Consider the following 25,818-nt stretch of genomic DNA (forward strand, 5'->3'; position numbering starts at 1 on the left):
TATTACTCACCTGCAAAATTTAATTGGTGGAAAAAAGTAACAGGAAAGCAACATATTGGAACCTATTTTCCTACACTATAACAAAACACGGTGGAGAAAATGGAGCAAATTTGGTGTACAAAAAAATGTATAATGGCTCAGAGGCCTTATGTCAAATTAATAGATGTTCATTTTTATATCAATTATATATATATAATTATATCTCTTCAAAAACAGGAATTTATAATTAGTGACAATTTAAAGCTCCTTAAGTGAAACTATTAACATATCATATATTTTAACTATTAATACAATATGTATGTGGATATTAATAGTATGCTTTACTATATAAAAGATTCTTTTCAAACTAGGGAAAAAGGACTGCAAATAAAATACTGCTATTAAATTCATTATACAAAAATAATAAGGAAAAAAATATTTAACCAAGGAAAATACAGTATTATCTTAACAGTTTGGTTAAAATTTCATTATGTTTAAAAATACAAAGCACACATTTAGAAATGAACAGCATGAAGTGTGCAGTGGCATTTCAAATGTCACTTTAAAAAGACAACCACTCAGTGAATTCCTAACTCTCCCGGAGTCAATGGCAAAATGCCATTGACTTCATGGGTCCAGAATTTCATCCTCAAGATCTACAACAAAATATTGAAACATACAAAACCGTTTTAAAGACAGTGTTAGATATTTGACATTAGTGAAAATTTGAAGTGTGACATGCAGAACACACCAGAAAAGCAAGCCTACAAAACTGTAATGAGAGCTTTATTTTGCACACCTTAAAGCATAATAATAATAATAATAATAATAATAATAATAATAATAATAATAAAAATACAATTTTTTTTTGCCAAATTTGTATTGCTTTTCTTTGGACTTGGTCATTGTTACCTACTTCATAATAGTAAGTTATCCATTTTATTGTATTCTATCAATTTGGACATCGGTGTAAAGCAGCAGCTTTGAATAAACTGAATTTACTATAAATATTTTAACAGCTCTTTAGCCTGTGCACGAAAACTTTGCTGGAATGGTCAGTTTTAAGCTGTTTTGTAGGGAGTTGCAAACCTGAAACAAATCTGTTACAAGTGGAAAAGTGTTTTGAACAGCATATCAGAGGTTTAAAAGGTTTTACGTATACAAAAAAAAAAAAAACCACACACAAAGACCCATTACCACAAAGGTAGACCCATGAATTGTAACAACAACCTGATGACCCTGGGGAAAGAATGGAAATGGATTATGTTGTTTTGTCATGGTTGCAACAAACACTGAAAAGGCTTAGTACCCAGCACCAGAGACTTATTAGGTAGAGTGTACAGTGGGAACAATTTCATGAAAGTACATGAAATGTTAGCTTTTTGTTTTACCTTGTTCAAAAAATTGTGACCGTCTTTTTAAGTTTTTCAAAGAAATAGGTTCAGATTCTATTTGAAAAATACAAAGAATACAAAGAAGTCAATACGGTGCTGTCTAACTACATATTTTTTAATGACTATCACCATTGGATAACAAAAGACATTCATCAGACCTTTCCAATCTACAGTAACATCACTTGGAAAAACTGAAGGATAGAGAAAAGCTAACCTTTTATTATAACAAATGCAGATTTTTTTAGTAGGTTACATCACACAGAGATTAGTACTTCATTTTAGTACAACTGCTATCCATCTACTATAACAGCATGGTTGAGCCACTTTGTGTGGGCCTGGATGTCTGGCAGCACCATTTTTCTGACCTAAGATCCCACCCAGATTTTAAAAGTCCGACAGATTTTACAGATTCAGATTCCTTGGCATCTCTTCTCCTCTACTACCCTCAATTTAACTGTGAGTCAAATGCAATCGTACCTTTGCCTATGTCTATTTTCCACCATGCACATTTACAATACTATACAATGTAATTGCATGAGTGGTTCCCATTAGGGAATTAGAATTCTATTAGGAGGTTTAAGTGCCTACGTTCCCTCCCCCCAAGGCTACCTTTGTTAACAGAGTCACTAACAGTTATGGCACAGAGCCAACAATATGCAGTCCACATACCAAAAAAGTATCACACTTGAGTTCTAGCAAAACAGATATTTGGATGCTTTTCATCCCATGTCTCCAGGAAGGAGGTTGGAAGGGAGAGAAACCACATATTCAAATTCTTAAAGGCAGAGGAAAGACTGATCACCATAAAGCATCTTTATGTTATAACCATCATTGCAGAATGAATAGGTGGAGTTAAGTTTCTGTGTCTTCTTGTTTCTCCTCTTTCATCCCTACCACACAGTCAGTCCACAACCAGTCATGCTGAGATCTAGGAACTTATCAGTACTCTGTTTGCGGTTCTTAAACCATTCAATGCTCCCTGGAATAGAACTCCATGCCCCTCAGATGCAATTGGACCTACATGCTACACTTGTAGCTTTCATTTTCTCAGAGGCCTAACATTTATTTCACTGTATAGTAATATTTACAGATACAATCCATGTTCTCTCCTCTCAGTTAGCTGCTGAAAATATTGGCAGTTTACCTTTTTGTTCATTAGAGCTCAGATCTGCTTGCATTCCATTTATCACTTTTGCTCCAGTATCCTACAAACAGAAAACGATTTTAGTATAATGAATCAAGTTTAACATTTCTTCCCATAGAAATTCCACACAGCAAAGTGTGTCAGGTTGTTATAAATTCCTCAAGTTAAAGCAATTGTTTAAATCTTCTTGCCTATATTTTATATAATAAAAAGACCATAGGCATTAGCTGGGATTAATGACCAGTTGCAAGATGATGGCTGAAAGGAAACCATTAATTCACCAGAAAATGTCATGGGCCAAGATGGATACCCCCGTGTTTTGTTTATAAATAAAAGCACACCATTTCTGTTTCTTGGAATGGCAGCATTCATTTAAATGGTCACTGGAAATCCCTTGTACTGAGCATTTCTAAAGAATCATGCTCTATAAGGGTTATTATAATCAAAAATATGTTCTGATTAAACTTAAGACAGCTGGTACTTTTTTTTTTATTGCTTACACACTCATCTGGGCAAACAGAGGTTACTCAAAATGTGTTATTGGCCTTAAACAACATCATCTCAGTATTAGCAGTATCCCATGTTTCCTATAATAAGCATATGGAAGTAAAGGGAATACAGCAAACCCTGCAGTAACTTTATTTAAGGCAAAACTGGCAAATTTTTAAAAGGTGACCACTGCATGCAGGGCCGGTGCAAGAATGTTTCGCGCCCTAGGTGAAACTTCCACCTTGCGCCCTCCCTCCCCCCACGCCTCCACCCTGAGGCACACCCCCGCCGTAGCAGCTCCCCCCCGTCCGCCCTGAGGCGCCCCCCTTGCGGCAGCTCCCTACCCTCCGCTCTGAGGCACTCCTCCCCCCACCCCAGCTCACCCCTGCTCTGTGCACGAGCACCCCAAGCATGCTGTGGCTGTTTCACTTCTCCCCCCTCCCAGGCTTGCAGCGCCTAAGCTGATTGGCGCCACAAGCCTGGGAGGCGGGAGAAGTGAAGCGGCCATGGCATGCTCAGGGAGGAGGCGGGGCAGGGGTGAGCTGAGGCGGGGAGTTCCCGTGTGCTGCCCCCCCCTTTACTTGCTGCAGGCGGCCCTCCCCGTGCTCCCCTGCCCCAGCGGCTGAAGATCCGGCTGCCACGGTCGCTGTTGAAGAAAATGGCGCCCCCCAAATGCCAGCACCCTAGGTGACCGCCTAGGTCGCCTAAATGGTTGCACCGGCCCTGACTGTATGTACATAACTTAACAATAATTCAAATACACAAACAATATAATGACAAAACCAAACTGCTCCTCACTCCTTGTCTACTGAAAAGAGCCATCAATCTTCATTCAGTAAAGATGTTCATGCTTATTTTATTATGCAGCCAGGAAGACCAAACAGTATGATGTCGTTCTGAATAAATTAGTAAATCTAAACTCTAGATGCAGGGGAGAATCACCCCTAAACTCAATGAGGGCAAAGGGGAATCAGGGAACCCTCTGATTCTGTACCGGCCTTGTGCAGACATTGAGAGCAGGCTAGTGGCTGCTCTAAGTTATATCAGTGGAGGACTGAAAAAAAAAAAAAAAAAGATCCAATCTGTCAAGTGCTCAGCCCACTCCTATCCTGGGGTGGGAGTGCCATCTAGCATAAGAGCTGCCACCGCTAGGTTTAGATGAATGGAGAGTTCCTCCCACAAGGGGAATTGTCCACTGGCTATTTATGGCCAGAATATGGCTCCTTTGTGCCACTCATTCTGGAGAATGTGCCCCTATGTTTGAAACTACATCAATGCTCAAATAATTTTACTATATCATGCAGTCTTTGTGTAGTTATGCAGAAATCAGTTACCTAAAAATTTAATTGCTACCAGAACAAAAATACTGCTACCGTGTGATTCTGTGACTCCACATAATATTACACTAGTTTTGTACAGAAATAAGTTAGACACACAGGAATTAATATATTTAGCTGAGATTCTAGTATTCTAGTTAGAAAGCAAAATTAAAACTGCTTTCCTGGAATTACTACAATTACTTTCTTATTCCTCTGTGAGGCCTTAAAGCTTTTCCTTCATTTCTCCTCCCAACACCCAAACACCGTTCACCCCCTGAAAAAAAAAAAATCTTACAGAATTTTGAAGGCTGTAGGAGAAATCTCTTTTGGCTGATATGTTTGAAGAGTTCGTAGAATTCTGATCTCCAGAAGTTGCATCAATCCATTTATTTTCAGGTGTACCTACAATGTTGGTAGCCATACTGGTGAGATTGAGGATTTTATGCCTTACATATGGCAGGGAAGGCTGGTCTTTGCCCCAATCTGATTGGCACACGGAGATCAAGAAATGAATGTGGACAGAAAAGTCAAAGTATAAAAGAATAAAAGTTAGTAAAAACACACTCTCATTTTAAAAAAAGACAAGAAGAGAGAAAGATGAAGTAGGTAGAATTCATAAAGACAGGAAATGGTTAGGGCTTTTATAAACAGACCAGCTTCCCATAACAAGCAAGAGTTAGTCAAAAGATGGGCTTGAGAAATACTAGCAAGTTTACTAAGATTCATTACAAATATAGATATTAATATTAATTGAAAGTTATTTTTTCACAACAATGTCATTGGTAAGGACAAAAGTTCTCTCACCTATAATCAAGCCATAGGGGGAGTGAGCAGTAAGCTGTGTTTTAACTGACAGACACATTGCTCCTGGAACATTATCTACAAGTTTTACAGGAGTACAATCCACCAAATTTGTCCCTGCAAATTTATGGATGGATGTTATAATCCACACTACAATTGATTAGACCACACAGGTAAAGAGTTCTAAGTGGCAGACAGCACATTTAACTGTATAGTAACTAGGAAGAGAAATTGTCCTCACCGTAACTAAGCCATAGCAGCAAAATGGGTAAGGAGATGGCTACCCCTGGCCTAACCTCTACAGGGTGCAATGTTATGTCAGAAAAGGGGGACAGTGCTGCCTCTCTCAGATGCCAGCAAGGATCCTAGGAATGGACATCACCTCCTGGTCTGACAGAACTATCCTCCACCCCTAAACTGAAGTGGCAAGAAGGGGGCATTTTCAATTCCTTTCTGTGGTGCCCTTATGTATCTAACAAAATAACCTAGGAAGTACATGTAACTATACACTCCCTCAAAAATTAGACCAGCGCATAACAGAGTGGTAACCAGTTTAAGGTTAGCAGACTTGCTAGTTAAGTTATTTGCGGTACAAACCATATAAAAAAGAAACCCCAAGTTATGTTATAATAAAATACACACACTAACAAAGCATGTAGGTTCAGAAAAGGTATTGCCGAAGCAAGGACTACAGGCCCCAATCCATCAGAGCAACTTCACTAAACAAAGCTTATTCACCTTATACAACGTGCTGTAGTTGCCCAGCGAAACAACTCACCATTTTTTCCATATCGTCTGACATCCATGACCAGGTTTCCAGTTTCTAGTGCATTGGCCATGGCTTTCTCCCACTGATTATGGTCCATTTGTGAAACTCTTGTGCCATCAACAGCAATGATTTCATCATCTACTTGCAGCTGGCCAAGGTCTGCAGTGCTACCTAACAGATCAGACAAAAATTCCTCATGTCTGGGTATACTTAAACACTTCTACCACAGTCACGATGGGGAAAGTGGCTATTCAGTTTGTTTCCTAAAAACAATGCTTATAGCCAGAAATTTAAGTAAACTTAGTAAAACTTGCTATTGTACACTGGCCTCTCCGGGGTATGTAATGCTGGGTATCTTGGTTAGCGTAGAAGTACTATATAGTTTTCTATTATAAAATAGATCTGTGGAAGTTGGAGGGGAACAAGAAACTTTCAGATTTGCATTTCATATTGCAGCTAGCAGTTCATTGCAAAATTCTTGCTGCCTCTTTCTCACTAGCCCTGCTCTGAGAGGCAAGACAGTGCAGGCATCCTGATATCGGTCAATAATGATAAACTAAATTTTAACTGATGTGGTGACATAAATGGAGCTAACATGTAACGAGATTATGAATGATGCAGGAATCGCTATGTAATAAGTGAATATTGATGTCATGGTATCAGCAGTTCAAGTGACCAGGTCAGTGAAGTACAGTTATTCCATATCGTGTTAGAAGACTTTCCTGAGGGAATGCATTGATTTAACTTGCATTAGGGTTAACATTATGTTTATTATACCCCCTTGTTGCTTTAAGTTAATGGGAAGCATATAGAAAGGCAACACAATGGCTTCCCATATAAGAATACCTGAGTATGCACTAGAAAGACAATGGGGGACAGCTGTTAGCTTCAAAGAGCCTGAATTTGAATTTTGTCTCCAACCTTACTTTGTAAACCTTGTTTTGCCAGGCAGGGAACTAGACATCAAAAGACTTGACTGAGCTAAAGTCTGTCTTCAAAGTGAGTGGTGTGCTTCTACTCAATTGGAGTAGTAAAAAAGAGTGCATGGAATTGCATGTGGGAAAAAGCTGGACTCCCAAGTAAGCCTCCAGGAAAAAAGTTGAAGAATTCAAGGTCACACAAATCCTCTCATACCACCACCAGAAGGTAACACATCCAGGACCAGACCAACCAACGAAATTTGAACCAATGGCACTTGCTGTGGTCTCCAGATTACATCTGTAGACATACATCAGATGACCACTTGTGTGAACTGATCATTTTTTCATTCCAGTACACAGGCTTTTAGATGAAGATTGAAACACTTAGTTAAGGTATTTTTTTCATAATTTTTCCTGCAGATAAAAGGTATTTTCCTTTCTAAGAAGTGTAAATATTGCCATTTTTCTACTCTTATTTTTATACAAGTATTTCTTTAGTTCTATCTGAATATTATGGTAGCAAACTAATGCTCAGCTAGCTTCATATGGTAAAATTAAAATATTTCTGATTTACACTAAAGAGCATATAGAGACAGCCCTTTGCACAAAGTAACTGATGTAAAACAGACTTAGTGGCAGTGAAAACAAATTTAAATTGCCTTTTGGATAAAGCAGTTATCAATTGTTTTAGCCTGTTTTATCTGGAAGGAGCAAGCCATGATTAACAGTGATTTAAAACCTGGCCTTAGCTTTCATTTTAAAGTCAATGTGTAAGGTGATTGTTACACAAGTATTTTTCTGTGAAAAGAAATGCAGTGAAGTGCCAGGCCAATATGAAGCTTCCAGTGGTGTCTTCTCTGCTCTGGTTTTAAGCCCGTCTTACTGCAAGGTAATATTTTAGTTGTAACCAAGGACATTATTGAATATGGGGTGAATGTTACTGAAAAAATATCAGTGTACTCCATAAGACTTGGCAGTTTATAATTTCGGGGGAAGGGGTGGTTGGATGAACAATTTATAGCTGAATTTTTAAAAATAAATAGCAATGTAATACAAATAATTTTAATTTGTTCTTTAAAACAAACTACAAGAAACTTGAGATACTGATTAGAGCAAGATTCATTTCCACAGGAAAAAAAAAATTAATCCTGGATATTAGTAAATATTTGAAGAAAATGGCACTATAATTTGTGAGTATTTATTCCAACACCAAACAAAACTCTGACTAATTCCTTTTTGTTACTTCAATAAAAAAATATTAATGCAGATCATTTAGAAGCTACAGTTACTCATGGAATGTAATATTTTACACTCTAACATAGTGGAGGAAAGGAAACCTGAAATTAAAAAATAGTCTGCAACCAAATAACTTTCCTATGCATCTGTCTCTAAAGTTGTAGGAAGTGAAACCTTTTAAAATATACTCCAAGAAAGGAGCAGTCTCTATGTTATATGCATGCCCCGGTGATATCCCTAAGTAAGCAATTGTATTTAGCAGACATTCTCAAGCCTTAGAATAATGTCTGGTAAATAAACCAGAATTTATACCATTGCTATGGATTTAAGACTTCTTTACTTCAAAATACACTTTCAAATATTCCTTAAATTAAACCAGTTTTAGTGGATAAAAATACAGAGGAATCATAGCGTATTTAGCCATTAGCAGTCAAATACTGTTTTCTTTTCACTTTCTTTCCATCTAAATTCTTTGGAAGATTTTCATTCATCATTAAAATTAAATACCTTTGTCTAGCAATCTCAATCCATTAACAGTAAGAGATAAGTTCATAAAAGGGTTAAATATTAGTTTACCTTCTTCAATTGTTTGTATAAAAACCCCAGAAGGTTTCCAATTTGTGGTGAACCCAAAGTTGCGACTGTTACCAGGTCTCTGGTTTATACTGATTCTCATTTCACTGTACTGGTCCTGAAAAATAAAACATGACACTGCACTATCTGGTGTCACAGGCATCTACATGAAGGAAAGTTTATCCACTAAATAAGTGAGGCTATTCACAATGTACGTTTTAATTATCTATTAACTGACTATAGAGCAGTTTTCTTTGTAGAACATGCTAACTAGGTTTTTTACTTAGATAATTATGTTTTAAAGGTTACACAGAAGACATTTTGTGTACACATATATATTTAACGGTCTGTAGATATTATTAAATTTGTCATAGCAAGCTGTTTAGTGCAAAATGCTTTAATAAGAGTTTATAGCAGGGGTCAGCAACCTCTGGCACGCAGCTCACCAGGGTGAGCACCCTGGCGGGCCGGGCCAGTTTGTTTACCTGCCGCATTGGCAGGTTCGGCAGACTGTGGCTCCCACAGGCCGCGGTTTGCCATCCCAGGCCAATGAGGGTGGTGGGAAGCCACGGCCAGCACGTCCCTTGGCTCGCAGCGCTTCCCGCCGCCCCCCATTGGCCTGGGACAGTGAACCGCGGCCCGTGGGAGCCCCGGTCCGCTGAACCTGCTGACGCGGCAGGTAAAGAAACTGGCCCAGCCTGCCAGGGAGCTTACCCTGGTGAGCCGCGTGCCAGAGGTTGCCGACCCCTGGTTTATAGGAAGGAATTAGATGACAGTGAGACACCCATGAAAGGTGAAATGGACAGCTAGTTTACACAAATTGTATCTCAAGAGAGCAATTTATTAAATTAATTATGAAAGATTTGAAGAAATGGAAACCCTAAACAGGTCATCATACATAGGGTGACGAGATAGCAAATGTGAAAAATTGGAACAGAGGGTGGGGGGGGTAATAGGTGCCTATATAAGAAAGTCCCAAATATCGGGATTGTGCCTATAAAATCGGGACATCTGGTCACCCCAGTCATACATAATATAGTTAATCTGTGGAATTAACTGCCTCATGAGACTGAGGCTCATAACCTATCTGGAATTTGAAAAAGCTGGATATAATGACTCATTTCATCTATAATTATGCATACGAAGGTAGGGGTAAGCCATGCTCCTTTAGGCCCCAATGTTGTAACGGGATCTATTGGTGTGGACCACTGTCTCTGTGTGGAGTTCTAATTAATAGGTTCTGTGTGAACACAGGGGTCTTAAATTGTAAACAAATTACTAGAGCTGCTCAGAAACCAAAATTTCCATTCCCTGGGAAATTCTAACATTTCAAAATTTACCATGAAACAAAAATTCTGAAAAACTCAACTCAGAACTATGAAAAATGTTATTTCATGTTGATATTGAAACAATATAATGTAATATAAAAGCTGAAACAAAATTAATTGACATTATAGTCAAAGTGAAATGTTTTTCAACATTATCGAAATGAGAAAATCATAACACTTCATTTAGATTTTTTTGATTGAAAATGTTAAAATGGACATTTCTACAAAACGAGTATGTTAATACTAAACCCTTTACCGTGGCAGAGTAGGCCACTATTACTGTATTATATACAGTATAATTCAGGAGATAATTAGTTTGTACAAATGAGCAGAAACATAACTGGCTGAAGCAGCAACAGTTCCAGCACCGTCACTGGTGGCAAGAAGGAACTGAGGGTGGGGAGAACTGGTGGTGCCCTATATACCACAGCATGTGTGCAACACTCCAGGAAGTGCTGGAGCTGTTCCCCTACAGATACTGCTGAGGGAAAAACTTCTAGCACCGGTGCATGTGGCGAGCACACACCTCTAAGCTGAATGGACATGAGTAAGCACTCGAAGAAGAATACAAAGATCTGCATCATTCCTGGACATTTTACACTGTTCTGAGTAGCAACTGTCCTCAAATCTCCATCCATACACTTACAAATTTTGTCATCCTAACTTCTGGCCTCTACACTCATCATGTCACTGTCTAACCCCATATACATTAATATCAAAACAATTGCATCAGAAGAATTATTCTAATTAGTGATGGGGAAGAGCTACATTATAATAAGCAAGGAGGAGCAGGGAAAATATAGCAAGCAATAAGACTGGGTGGGATGACACGATGAAGAGGAGGTTACAAGCCGAGGCAGCCACATGGTTGGGCAAGTCTGAGGACAATAGGCAGTTGTGCAGAGGGGTTTACAATAGTCAGAGCCCAGGGTGCAGAAGAGGAACATACTGCAATATACCAATATTACATTTCTTCCTGTTTACCAGGTAATCATCTTGGCCAATAAAGTCACAGACACTCACAGTATATAAGTCCAGGACAGATATTTCTGAGTTAGTTATTAGTCTAAGATACAGCTATTAGCTTATAAACCAGTAAATGCACTAATATTATTTAAATAGGCTTTTACTTTTCTTGCTATACTACTGATCTGACTGAATAGGAGACCATTATACTAAATTTAATATAGAATATTGAGTAAGTTCAATACAGTATCATATATTAAGAAAGCATTAGGCTGTTAAAATGTTCCATAAATGTAGGATGGATAAAAATCAATGATATTTTTATTTAAATTAAATAGGTTTATTTATAAAAAGAAAAATGTATTTAAAGTTAAATTTGAAATTATGACAACATATGCTAACACAAACTTACTATAATTTATAAAAAAACATTTAAAGTTTTAAAGAAAATCAAACTGCTGAACTAGGAGAAGTCACTGGCTAAGCATTGGAATCAGAGAGTTTGTTGAAGTACTAAACTAGCATTTGACAGCAGTAGTCTCTTCTGCAGGTACAGAGAGATTAGGGTGACCAGATGTCCCGATTTTATAAGGACAGTCGCCGTATTTGGAGCTTTTTATTATATAGGCACCTATTACCCACTGACCCCCTGTCCCGATTTACTTGCTATCTGGTCACCTTAAGAGAGATTAATTTTCTTCATTTCAATTTATTCAACTACTTCAGTTCAATGACAAATGAAAACATAGGAAAGCTTGACATGGTGATCAGAAACAATCAATTCAATTTACTAAACTATATATACTACTTCCTTTGTTCAATAAATCAATTTGTTTTAATGTTTTGATAAGGAAAAAAGTTCACATATCCAGCATATTTAAGATAGTATTTTATTATTTAAATAAAGCTATTTTATTGAATTCCAATTTCCTTGCAAATCAGTCTAATAAAGAAGAAATGCATCATTCACCATTTTCTATCATAATAAAAAGTAACAATTAAGAACCTGAGTGAATGTATGTTAAGCTATAATTACTTAAATAAAGTGTGTATAGATAGTGTATATAGATAGTGTATAGACAAGATTCATTTGCATATCAATACATTCTGATATGCAAATAAACTAATGAGAATCAACCTTTCTTTAAGAAAATAACTGAAAAATACAAATGCAGAACCCGTTAAACTTGATTACTTAAGTCAGTGATTTAAATTGCTCAGATTTATATCAATCCACGCTGCAAGAAGGTCTCATGTCTATTATTTTTATCTCCTCAATCTGAAGATGTGTTCTCCCTCCTCAAGCCCAGCTCTCAACAGAAGGGCAATCCATCTCCATGCACTGAACTGAACCATATGGACAGGTAACCCCAATGCCTACAGTGCTCTACAAATGCCACATGAATGGTTCAGTGGTTCACAGAGATACCAGTCTCTCACTTGGCTGTGAAATGCCTTACCAGCACACAAGTGGACATCTCAATTTGTGGGAAAGGAGTTCCTACCTTAACTATAGCTTGACGCATGCTGTATTAGAAAAAAAAATTCCTCATTTGCCAGGCGGGAGAGTTTGCCATCACATACCTGATAACCAAGGCCCATCTAGGCTCAGTCTGAGTTTTAATAGAGAGAATAGAATGAAATCTGACTCAGAACATTTTATTTCTATTCAGCTCACGTAAGCCATAAAAAAAGACCCATATCTAACCTAATATAATTCCTTTTACTGCAATGCATTGAAAACATCTCCTTCTACATGCAACAATCATGCTGTCAGAACCCTTGATTAAATAAAGTAGGATGATAGGCCAGGCAGCAATGCTAGGAGCCTGTGGTGTAAACTGAAAAATATATTTCAAAGTTGGTTTAAAAATAAAAAATAACTGTTCAAAATAATATTTGCAAATCTATTTTAAAACAAAAAAATAGAGCGGAAGTGATTGCAACAATTGGAATTCAGGGTCCTGTATTTTCCCTCCAACAGCTGACATAACTGCTATCTACAGCAGCATAAACAATGTAGGGAATGTGACTCCCAGCATGGTCTTGGGAGTTAGTGATGTCAACTGTTGCAAGAAGCTACTGACAGCTGACACTATTGGTATTCGGGTTACATTTGAAACAAGGGACTGAGGGCAGGAAACAGCAGTCAGCAGTGGAAGGATTATGGTACCTTATGTGCCCCAGAGCTCTGAAGGTAGAGCGCAGGACCTAACTTCTGAACCGAAGTTGGAAACTTTCCATTAAACAGGCAAATATTGAGGAAGTGATTTATTTTTAAAAGTAATTAGTGAATATAGAGTAAAGCGAACAAAAGAATTATTGGGGGAAAAAAACCCTGCCTCAAGGCATTGCAGTAAAAAGTGAAACCTGGAGTGATGCTTAGCACATTTAAAGGTTAGATTTTCAGAAGTTGGCATTCATTTTGCCACCTAAAGTTTGAGGGTGCAAATAAATGCTAGTGCAACTAACCTAATTAAACCCACAAACCAAATTCTTCAATGTCCTAGTGACCTTAATTGCTGCTGCAAATAATTGTGACTACAAAAATAGAAACCTGCTTAATGCTAAACTGAAAATTTGGCTCAATTTTTACAAGAAACAGAGAGAGTCAAACTCAAAACAGAGAAAAGAGGTTTAGAAAGATTGTAGTAATCAAAAGAACAAATTACATAGGCCAAGTATTTCTTTTTCATACTCCATGGGAAAGAGAAGCGCTTCTTAAATGAAATGGGTTATTTGTTTCTCTGAATACCTCTCTCATTGGTGAAGCATGTTAGCCTACGGCTTTAATAATCTTTGTTCGCACTGTCCTATTACTACTAGGTTACTGTGGGTAATTCTATACTTTCCAAACTCACCTGTGACACTGAAACCTCTGGCTCTGGCAGGCTTCTTATTTCTGCAGAAGATGCAACTGTAATAGGGTCAGAATGAGTATAATACTCTGATTTAAGACCAGGGGACACTGCATCCTGGTATTGGGATGTAGCAGAGGCTCTCAGTGCAGGAGACTCTGTTATTTTAATGCTTTCCTTTTCCTCCTTGCCACCACTTGTCATTGCATCTGCAGAGAGAAGTGGTCCTGCTTCCATTGTTGAAAATGAATAGCTCGTGAGCAAACTTTGAGATCTCTTAGCTCCATCTACTTCTCCATTATATTTCTGGGCATCGTCCACCTGGAATGAAAATGATGTTGTTTATATAGGCACATGCTGCCCTTTTTTTTTTTTAAAAGCATAAAAGCCTCAAGTTTGATTCTCAGCAAACTAAGCTAAATAGTCCAGAGAGCTCAGCCACGGAAGTTTTTATATCTTTTTCTCCATCCATTCTTTCAATGCAATTTCCCATTGCCACACCTACTACCCTATTATCCACTATTACTAAAAGAGCAAGATGGGGTTTTTCCCCTCTTAGATGCAAGTGAGCAGGATAACTAATTCAGGTTTGGATTGAAAAGAAATGCATTAAAATAGCATGCTTTTAGACACATCAGTTTCAAATTTAGGGCAGCTAGGGAATTATGGAAAAGACAATACAATTTATGCAGATATGTTGATTAACAATATACTAAGGGGCAGATGCTTGGTTGGTGTAAAATTGTTCTCGTTCCATTGACTTTGATGGAATGACAATTTACATCAGCTAAAAGTATAATTATGCTAAATAAGTTTCAGAAAAATGTACTGATAGGTCAATAAATTTTCTAGCAAGAAAACACGAACTTTTACCAAAAACCAATATATTTATCAGATGTCTGTTCATAGGAAACAGGTCATAATTTTAAGTACATAACATCAACAATTATTTACGAAACTGGCAGAATTATTTGCTCCATTATTAGTACCTCCTTTGTTAAACAGGGGCAGGAAATTTAAAACTAAATGCATTAAAAAGTTCAGATGGCTATTGGGTTAACTATTCAAGATAGTAATATTCACAAACATGAAGAAATTGAAGGAGTTTTACCGTAAATGATCTGGGAAGTGACGAGATTCCTCTTGAGGGGACACCAAAAGGTCTTGGTGTAACCACAGATGTTAACCTAGAGGTATCAGTTTTCTGGTAATTTCTGGGGAGAGAAGCTGAAACCCGAGCTGACCCCATTTGTGCATTCACTGAAGGGTAAGTAGACAAAGGGACTGAGCTCTGTTCTTCTAATAGGCTTTTAGATGGAATTTGAGTTTCAACTGTTGCATAGATCTCTGGCTTTTGAGAATTCTCATTGTTAGTTTGTGCAGCATATGATTCTTCATTCTTCTTAAAGCTGTAAGAGGCATCTTTTTCAACAAGGTAATCTTTTGCTACTGATGATCTGGAAGGAGGTTTTTCTTCACTAAATACATCATCTGATGAATGCATTCGCCTGCGTTCACTTTTTTGCTGGATGTCCCGGTAGGATCCTTGATCTCTGTTCTCCCTAAGGAGACAGAGAACTCATTAACATACCAAAGGAGTGACCTGGAGAATACATGGACTTTAAGAAGTCTTTCAGCTATGAAATGATCAAAGCAAAGACTGAACTATGGAAGTCTTCCTGTTTAAATGAAAATGAATCTACCTCTAATTAAAAATTCAAATTCTCTCTTTCCACATATTAAAATGACTAATGATATTTTCAAGTTATAAACTGTTACGCCAAGAATTACCTTTTCCCTGAGAAAGCAATACAACTAGTTCACGTAAAAATGCTTGGAAGGCTAGGTTTTCATTTTTAGGGATTTTTTTACATCTTTATTTATTTATTTATTGGATGTTAGGCAAGGTGTGGATGCCTAGTTAGATCTGGTAGGGTGGAGGACTTTGAAAAGTGTAAGCCGAACTACAGAGTTCTACTGATCTAGCTACTGTATTAGAATGGTATACCAATTTAAAGAGAACACATTTTAGGCATTTGCTGATGCTTAAGTGGAGGCTTGGTTCCTTACCACATACATTTCCTTATACTGTGAAATGAGACAAATATATTATTTAGAAAATAGCAATATTACCAAAACTTTAAAAAACTATTAAATATGAGCATCTGTTTTTATTTCTAGGATAGAAATGACATCTTGTTCAATAACATAACACAATGGAAATTAAGTTACTGACACTCAAAATATTATATTTATGTTTTAAAAGGATCCTTTAAATTTGGTTTGTAAATGTATGCAGCATGTGTATACACACACACACACACACCCCCCATTGATTTAAAAATGGATGTCCGTGCATTTATAAAGCCACCACTTATAGGGAAATGGTGGTGTTATCAATTTACTTTCTATTTAGAGAGAAGTCTTAAAAATATTTACAGTCTGCTCATTCTGTATATACCAGAAGGATTAATATAGCAACAGCATAGGGGAAAGTTCAAGTGAAATTTTAATCCCTATGTTTACTCATAAATTGATAAAAAAGAATTTCAGTTGCAATACTAAATGCAAAGAAAAATATACAACCATAGTAAATCAGACAAACAAGATTATTCATTCTAGACAATTGTTTTTAGACCTGTTTAAAAATATACTATTAAAGTGAATGAAGTTTGATTTCAAAGCAAAATTTATTCCTACATTGTTTCATTCTGTAAGTTATATTTTACTTTTCTAACTTGCTTTAACTTGCACTATAAAGAGTTTACTAGTATCTGCCTTTCAATTGTTTAGATTTCTGCATTGTATAAATGGACCCAAAGGTCAGTAAAGAGTAGCTTTATCAAAATATATTCTTCAATAAAAGGTGTACCAAGTTAGTTCTATTTCATATATGAGCACAATTAAAATGCTAGTTAAAGCTGTTCTAAGATTAGAGTGAACACACATGCTCAAATGTAAGTAGTGCATACAACATCTCCATTAGGTGCATTACCTGTCCTGCTGCATTTCTTTCAGTGACTTGCTATTTCTTTCAGAATTCTCAGAGGCTCTCCTTTCGATTTCTTCTCTCTCCTCCTTTTTCTTTTGCAAATCTGAAGTGAAACTTTTTCGACGATTTTTCCATTTTGCTAGATCCTAAAACAAATCACATTAATGTATGCAGATCTGATTTTCTAGTGATCTTTAACAACTACTGAGACTACCCTATTACATTGCTAAGACTGCTCATTCCAACTGGATACCAGTGTGTCCTAATTTTGCTTTATAAAGCCTGTTTGTCTGCACCAAGGGTAGGAGTCTCATGTGTCTTCCTCTAAAATCTGACCCAAATGTTTCTGACCTAAATGTTTCTGAGACAGACTGTGTTTGTATTTTTCAGGTAAGGTGGCCTGCTGCCTATCATTAAGTAAGGCTAACAATTGCAATTTTATGCCATAAAAAAAAAGGTGCAGTTTTTCTTTTAACTTCTTTCCAGTCACTTCTTCAATATTTATCTAAAATGTAATAGCAATGCTTAACTGGATATTAACTTTGAGTGAGTGAGTGAGTGAGTGAATGAGTGAGTGTAAAATACAGAAAAGTAAAGCAACATTTGAATGGACTGATGTAGGGACTTGAGTATATAACCTGCCTTAAATCCTAAATGGAAAGTGTGAAGTATCAACCTATTTTATATTTTGCTCATGTTCTAAAATCACAATGCAGTTTAGCAGTCAGCTGTGTCTGCCCCATAAAATACCAGAACTAGTTTAAGCAGAAGTACTGAATGTTTAGAAGCAATGTTGAAAGCTTGCTCAGTGTCCAGTGCTTATTAACACCAACCCCTCACTTCGATAATCATTACATTTCAACATCTGAAGGAAAAATTTGAGGTTTTGATATGCCCCAATGGATGGATAGATAATTAAAAATGCTTATCTCAAAGCTGGGATATTAGTTTTCACGGTAAATTTAAACAAGGACATTTTTTTCAAGGGAGAAAAACTAAACAAAATTGGAGAGGAAACACATGGGATATTTTTCCGAATGACTAAACATTTAAACATAAAATCATCCAAATAGCTTTACAATTTCACTGCATGTGACTTTATGTGCTAAATTACTGCATTTAAAAATACACATTCTGCCTCTCATTAGATTTCACAATATCAGTAGTATGGCACTTCCCCCACAACTCACAGATGTTTGGTTTTGTTCTGCTAATCTGATATGCAGCCTTTTTTTGTACCCCTTCCTATGAAACTAATTTATAAGATTACTGTATTGCAATACATTGTCTGTTTCTTAGCATTTAAAGAATTTTACGCTTGCCATTACATTAATAAAAAGAGAAGCAAATAATATAATAATAATAATAGTGCCTTATCTTGCATTGTCCTGCACATAAATTGGGCCTGAAGCTGTTTTTTTACTTTTGTACTCTTTAAAAGCTATCATACAGATAAATCTTCCTCTGCAGAGTTGATCAAAGAAACAGATAACACAGAAGCATTAAGGATTTACATTCCACACACCCAGATAATCTACAAATGTTTAAACTGGTCATTTACGACCCAATCCTGTGAGGAGCTGACACCCAATGCCCTTTGGCTTGAGTGAAAAGCCACACTGGATTACAAAACTGGGCCCTTGGTGGGGCATTTAGGGGGAGCAGAATGGAACACTCACATCTTGCCATTGTTGATCTTGTTCCTGTATCTTGGATTTTATTTTCTGTAGCTCTTCATAATGAACCTGGCGCATAACTTGGGCTTCGTCTATACTGACATCATTCAAAGACTTGCTCCTAGAACCAAAAACATTGTTTTGCTTAATGTAGTCTTTGCCAGTATTTATGCAAGTAAGACTTCCAAGATGGAGGAAGGGATTTATATTAATATAACCTGAGTTGTCCTATAGTGCATTTTTAAACAGAGCAGGAAAAACATACACTAGCTATTTTTCAGTATCCTGTATGCAGTGGTGCCAACACAAACATCAATGACAGCATCATTGGTCAAAAATGAATAGGAAAGGTGAGAATCTACTCGTATGGTCTCCTAGCAGCTTTACTCTGATAATTCAAACCGCACTTTTCTGCTCTTGAACGCTCTCCCTCTGGTCAGATTTTTTAACTCTCCTCATGTGTTCAAACCATGCAACCCTTCTCCCCCAGTACGTTCACTGTCTCCCTCTCTCCCCTCTTTCCTAATTCCTCAACATTGGCTTCTTCCACCCTGCTTTCCATGTCTGACTTCCACACCTGTACTACTGTCTCATCTGCTCCTGCTCTACCTTTATTCCCCGATTTAATATTAGAATTTATGATTCACTTACTATAGAATAGGACTCACATTAATTTGTGTCAGTCCTAGCCCTTTCTTTTCTTGCCCCCGCACATTCATTGTCTATCCCATGCTCTATATTTGCCTAAATCGTAATCTCTTTGGGACATGGACAGTATCTTTTCTTAATCTTTCTAAAATGCTATGCAACAGCACGGTTCTATGTTACATATTTAAAAGGGACAGTAATCTTTAAAAAAATTACTTCTCCCATTCAGAACAAAGCCCTACAGGTCTGTGCAGTCTTCGTATCCTTTATCCTCTTTAGTACTACCTGGATTCAGAAGGCCTCTGCTAAACCCCCAAATCCATCAAGTTTCCTTGTAGCCTGACTTCAGGGTTTGGCCATCTCATGGAGAGAGTGCATTATAATTTTATCCCTGCAGTTTCTGAAATTTTTTAAAGCCTCTTCTGGATTGGCCATGGATGTGCCTTTAGAGTGACATGGGACCCTCCCTTCCCATCACAGTGCTTCAGCTGATTGCCTGAGGTGTACTCCCACCCAACCAGCTCAGGGAGCAAAGTGACTGAAGACAGAACCAATTGTATGATGACCTGAAGGACAGTGAATGGCCACTAGACCACCAGGCCAATAGAACATACTAAATGCTCCTGAAAGGGAGGAATTAACAGTACTCACTTAAGCCAGTTATAACACGAAACGGTATTGTACAAGTTTCACCTATTTTTTGCCAAAATCAGTCAATCCTGATCTGCTCCTCCAAACTTGGGCCTATGCCAAGCAAACATGAGCTGTACAAAATTATGTGGTGGTTGTGTGATGCATGCAAGTAGGGATTAAGAAGAGGCTAAACTGAGTTTCAGTGGCAACCTAAGACTTTGGACTCTGCTCTTCAGCATGTAAATGTAGAGCACTCAGTTATTGTCCTTGTTTTTGTTTTTAAAATGGGAAGCATGCCAATTCTAGCAACAATACTATGGTTACTACCTCAGGCACTATTTGTTTGGTTAGTTTTCTGTCCTGTCCTTGTTTTTATCATTCATTTTTACTTCAGGCACAGAAATTGTTTTTGTATTATAATAAACCTGTATCAAAGCACCAAAAGTGTTCAAGACTGGTTGAGGGAATATACACTAATTATTATGAACGGCTTTCCTCTCTCTTGCTTTTCTATATTCTCCTTGAACAAGATAGAAAATGTAAATAATTTAAATTTATATACTTGATTAAAACCTACTTATAAAAAGTTTGTTAATTTGTATGTAATCACTTAACATCAAAAACCTATCTAATGGATATACCCTCATTCTCCCTCCTCTGAATATGTAGCAGAGCTCTCTCCGGGACCAGTTTTCACTCCTTGCTGATTTTTGGCAATATTTAACCAATTATAAATAAAAGTGTTTCATACAACTTTAGAAATGAACCAAAATCTGAAATAAAGATCATGGTAAAAAAGTGCACAGATTTCAAAAGGGGAAACTAGAAAAAATTAGTAAAGCATGCAAAAAACAAACATTAGTGCATATGCAAATCTACAAAAAGTATATTCAGGCAAAAATCAGTGAAGCACTCCTCTTCTCCCACTCCTCTTCCCAACAAACATATTGTAAGCCAAGTAAAAAGCAAGACTTAAATGACAAAATTGTGCTTTAATGCATACTGCTGCAGTAGAACATAGAGTAGGTTTACACTCAGTCAGTATTCAGTCACCTAGCGTTGGATAAATAGAGTCAATAAATTATACAATGTCCAGAAAGCCCAACCTCTCTAGTGGAAACTACACCCTTAAATAACCCTGAAAGGAAAAGCTACCCTCATTTGCCTATCTATTTTTATTTTAAGATGCCCTCTTTTTAAGTTGGATTTTTGGTGCAATCTTTGACAAAGACTGTTAACCTCGGATGCAGAAACATGATATCCAAAATAATAGGAAAGGCTATGCTAAATTAATTTCACATTAATTTAAGCTGCTCTTGATTTTCTTCTCTCTCTCATTCTAGGTGATTTATTCCACACATTTGGACCTTGGCCAGTTGAGATATCTTCCTATACTTTCTTATCAGGATAAATAGATATTTAAATTCACATCAACTTCCATATTCTTGCCCATACACCCTCCATTAAAGAAGAAGTAATATTTACTAGTTTTACTCTAGATTTGTTAAACCTCTAAAAATCCAATTTGAATATAGTGGGGAAAAAAACATGCAAGTTTCAGCAAGAGTGAAATTTCACAGCTGATTTCAAAAAGCCTGACAACAGCAGCCATTGCAATTTATTTACTATATATGCAATACTTTATACCACAGTGAGCTTCTATCAGAAGCATAGCTATTGTGTTTCCGATAACTTATGAATATTCCTCAAGTACAGAACTACGGAGCAGCATGCACATGGTGCTTTGAGCAAGAGCTTTTAGCTATTATGCATGCATAAAAATTACTGGGAATGTTTAATAAGATGCACAAAACAAATGGTATGGTGAAATTTTCATATTTTTATCATAAACTTACCCATCCTCATCAGAAAGCTTTTGAAACAGTCTGAGAAATCAAAAAACCAAAAATAAATTCATTTCAGGGATTTATTCTATATGTAAGAGAACATAAGAAGTTTGATGTGGAAGCATTTTGACTAAAGTGTTGGGAGAACATCAAAAGATCAGGAGTTACAGGCTTGGATCCGTACCTCAAAGATCAGATGCAAATCAGAAACCTACCAGAAACTGTGTATTCTGGAAGTCAAGCTTAAAAATCTCACAATACGAAAAAGGTCCCTATCACAATTCCTAGTATTTTCAGTTTGGAAATCATGCATGAACAGTCTAATAGTCATTACTCATTGCCTCTTCCAGTGCTATCTAACACCAAGAAGTGCAGACAAAAAAATGATGACTATTTTGAACTGAGTCCTAAGACAAAGTTTGGTTCAGAAAGGTTATATTTTTGTTCAAATTAATTTCCCCATTCCTAAGGTAACAAATGGAATGAATGAACAGAATGCCAAAAATGCATTCAGCTTAACACATTAAGATGCAGAATCAGATGCATTCAATATGATGCACTGAGTTAATTTTTTTAAATTTTAAAATACTTAGAGAAGACTGAGTATAAATATAATTTTTATTGAGTGAAATAGCCTAAGAAGTCAATTATATTCCGGTGTTTTAGAAATACTTTTAACTAAATGCAAGGCTTGTTTAGCTGTGTTAAGCTTAAAAATTAATGACATACACAATATTAGCTGGAACATAAAATTGTATCAGTCATGAAATAAGGATGCTGAATGAGAAAAATTGCAACTTGCAATTCCGTATTTTCAGTGATAAGGAGGACTTGAAAAAACCCACTGTCCCTGAGTGAACACAGAGTTTGAAAGAGGACTGGGCAGGAGTTAAAACCGAGGGCAGATAGGACAGCAAGGCTCTGAGTGAGCCAGGCAAGGAGTTGAGCATTAAATGGTGACAGATTTGATTTGAAAAAAGGGAAGAATTGACTGGAGAAAGGAAGATGGGCTAGAGGAAGTTAAATATATACATACACAAACACACACCCCCATTTGGGGGGGTGCTTTTTAGGGTCATGGTGGCACAGGCATTTTTCACCTAGTCTAGTACCCTTAGAGCTGTGGGCAAGTGAGCCTTGGGAATTTTTTCAAACCTAGCCCATAAGCAGTATTAACAGAGCTGCTATTCCCTAAGATCCTGCAATAAAGTATACAGATAATTTAGGAATGTTTGTACACTGGTGTTGAGAAATGCCTTATTGGTTTCCATGGTCTCTTGAGTAATTGCTCATCTTCCTGCTCAATCACGGAAAGATGCAGGTTATCTTCAGTCTCAAATTATACAGTGTACATTACTAGCACTGATCGAATAATCTAAACCATGTTGAAAATACGGTATTGCCCCATCATAAGCTTTTCTACAACCACACAAAATAAATACGTTGCAGTTTCACACTGCATGCATGGTTCCATTCAGTACAAGATGAGGCTTTCCTTAATGGGAACATGTCAAATACTCAGACACAAGCACTCTCCACACAGGGACATAACCTGACCTCTCAACCATCTGGCGTTTCTTGTGTCTAACTTTGCTGGCCTCTCTGATAGCCTCCCATTTTTTCCAGTCTTCTTCGCTGCATGGACCTGGAGTAAAACTGACTGGCTGCAGAACACTTCCTACTTTCCAAGACTCAATCTTGCGAGTCAGCATATCATCCTTCTTCTGCTGCAAAGAGGGTGATAAGACTCTACCACCATTTTTTTCATCTTCTGTTGTGATAGTCTTGTCAAGTAAACAAAGAAATTTGGATTGGATTTCTGGTGGGAGGCTCCAAGGATCAGGAAAGAGTGCAGGATGGTATTTGTCTGGAGCACCTGATAAAGGCACCCCTTTTTTCTGTGTTTGTACTTTACGAACAGTCATGTCATCTTTTTCTAAGTCTGGAATAACAGGTTGGCCTTCTCTGGGTTGCAGAATTATTTCACCCTCTAGAAGAGGTTCTTGCTCAGAGGATTTTCTAAAGTATTCAAAAGCTTGGAGAGCAATTGGATTTATGTGGAAAGCCCCAGTCTTCCGAACAAACAAATCGTCATTTTCCAAGTCTGGATATAGGTCTCCATTCATAGTTTCCCTCTGGTTGCATCCTGGTGTAAAAAAAATATTCTTTCTGCATGTTATGACCCTAGGGCCAGAAGTAGGATCAATTTTGGTCTTCATTTCAGAAGACAAGTAGTCATCAGAGTATTTTTGGAGGGTCTGAAGTAATGAAAACTGACTGAAGCATATAAAACAAAACAAAACAAAGGGAAGGTAGAATATCATTAATTGCCAGAAGACTCAGACTGCAGACAAAAAGTATTCAGAGGAGCATTTGTTTTAGAATTGGAATATTCTGAGAAGCACACACACAATTCAGTATTTGCTATAATGCAGCACATATCCACCCCTCTAAAATGATAGTACAGCATATTAACTTTGGCAGAAACAGCAAGATCACATGCTCATACACAGGGCCAATGATCCTTTACAGTTTGTTATGCCTGTCAGTAAACTAGCAACTTGTGACTAAGTACGGAGATAACAGCAACATCACATTGCACTTTTAATCCACTCAACTGTTGCACTACTAGTAGTTTCCCTTGATGCAGCAAGATTTTACAGTTCATGCAATTATATCAACCTGGGTTGATCAGAGGCGTATGTGATTCCCCCTTCTGCAATTTGGGACAATGATTTCCCCACATAATCAGCAGTCGGTTTGGCATTGCTTTGTTTATTGGCTGAATTTTCATCCTCAGAATCAGACTTCCTTCTATTGTAGAGTAGCATGAGGAATGGAAAAGAGGGGAAGTTAAGAAATATTTAGAGTAATTATGGACTAAAGCACAAAAAGATAGAGGTGCAATTGTCTATTGTAGATAATACATCAGTTTATTTCCCTGCAAAAACCTCGGTTTGAGCAACAAATAAGACACAAAAAAAGCCAGCTGTTAAACTTTAAAGAAACAGCTAGTGGAGTTGAAAAAAAACCAGGCCAAAAAAAGGTTTCTTGATGCATTTAAAGCTACAGTGCACTCAAATGGTGTGCATGCATGAGATGTAAGAGGAGCATGCACACACAAACCTGAATCCCTGAAGCTCCTTATACCATGGTTTGGAAGAGGATCCTTTTTTGATGTTTTTCCAATGCAATTCTTCTTCTGGAGTCCAAAACTTAGGTAGAAACTTGTCAAAAGAAACCATTGGGTTTGAAACTGCAGAATTTAGTTTGCGAACATAGAGATCATCTTTTTCAATGTTTGGGATGCCTACTGCCTTTTCTTCCTCATCATCAGAATAGCCGGAGAATTTTGAAGAAACGTTAACTTTTGGCTTGCTTTCCTCTTTAGGGTCCAAATGCCTCTGCCTCCTCTGGTTACTGTTCAAAATATCCAATCAATTAAGATACTTTAGGAGCAACTTCACAAAATACGCAAGAGACATGCTTTTTGGCTCAAAAAGTTCAAATTTGTGAATGAAGCAAATTAGTTTTCCAATTCCATTACTGCAGCACTAGAACAAAGTTAAGTGGTTATAACAGCATCTTATTTCATCTGATAAAAAGAAAGGAATTTGACAACAAAGAATGTAGTAATTTATCAGCAGAGTTAAACAAATGCTGATTAGAAAGGTTTGCTTTTTGATGCAGTTATTTATGGATTGCAATTTTGGTAGTACAATAATTTGGATCTAGGATTAGTATCTCTGACCTCATCGGTTCAAGCACAGCAGCTAATGGACCAGCTGGATAATTTTGTTGCAAACAAGATTTAGGAGAGTCCTTGTGCAAGATGTAAAGATGTCCAGGTGCAGCGGAACTCACAGAGCTCTTTTTTATTAAGAATCTACGTTTTGCTAAATCATCCATAACCACGTCAGGCAGTCTTCTTTCATCTTCTGAATCAGAGCCACTTTCATACTCATGGATCATCTGCAGGGAAGCTGGATTTGTAAACCCACATTCTGCTCTGCTATTCTGACAGGAAGCTAAAGGATTCTTTCCTCGTTCACTGAGATTGACCAAAACAGGAACAAAGTGAAGACAGTGAAATCACCTAGGTCGTGATGAAGCCTCAAAAATGGCTGCTAATCTCAAGTATGTACATTTAGAAATTGGAAAATTGGACAGCAGAGATTAGTAACAACAAAATTGGATAAGCTTTAACCAAGAAGGTTAAACATATGCTCCAGTCGCTTTAATTCTG

General features: G+C 37.2%; 1 protein-coding gene across 1 annotated transcript in view; it reads right to left on the minus strand.

Annotated features, from left to right (window-relative positions):
• Window positions 1–25,818, minus strand: part of LMO7 (LIM domain 7) — a 188,383-nt gene that overhangs the window by 24,764 nt on the left and 137,801 nt on the right. Inside the window, exons 10-18 of the mRNA XM_045011401.1 lie at window positions 18,448–18,565; window positions 16,772–16,914; window positions 14,888–15,338; window positions 13,780–14,097; window positions 8,628–8,742; window positions 5,905–6,066; window positions 4,621–4,808; window positions 2,518–2,578; window positions 1,371–1,427 (exon numbers count right to left, since the gene is read on the minus strand). Coding sequence (XP_044867336.1) covers window positions 1,371–1,427; window positions 2,518–2,578; window positions 4,621–4,808; window positions 5,905–6,066; window positions 8,628–8,742; window positions 13,780–14,097; window positions 14,888–15,338; window positions 16,772–16,914; window positions 18,448–18,565 — 1,613 coding nt within the window. The remainder of the gene's footprint in view (window positions 1–1,370; window positions 1,428–2,517; window positions 2,579–4,620; window positions 4,809–5,904; window positions 6,067–8,627; window positions 8,743–13,779; window positions 14,098–14,887; window positions 15,339–16,771; window positions 16,915–18,447; window positions 18,566–25,818) is intronic.

Source organism: Mauremys mutica, chromosome 1, assembly GCF_020497125.1.
Source record: "Mauremys mutica isolate MM-2020 ecotype Southern chromosome 1, ASM2049712v1, whole genome shotgun sequence".
NCBI lineage: Eukaryota > Metazoa > Chordata > Testudines > Geoemydidae > Mauremys > Mauremys mutica.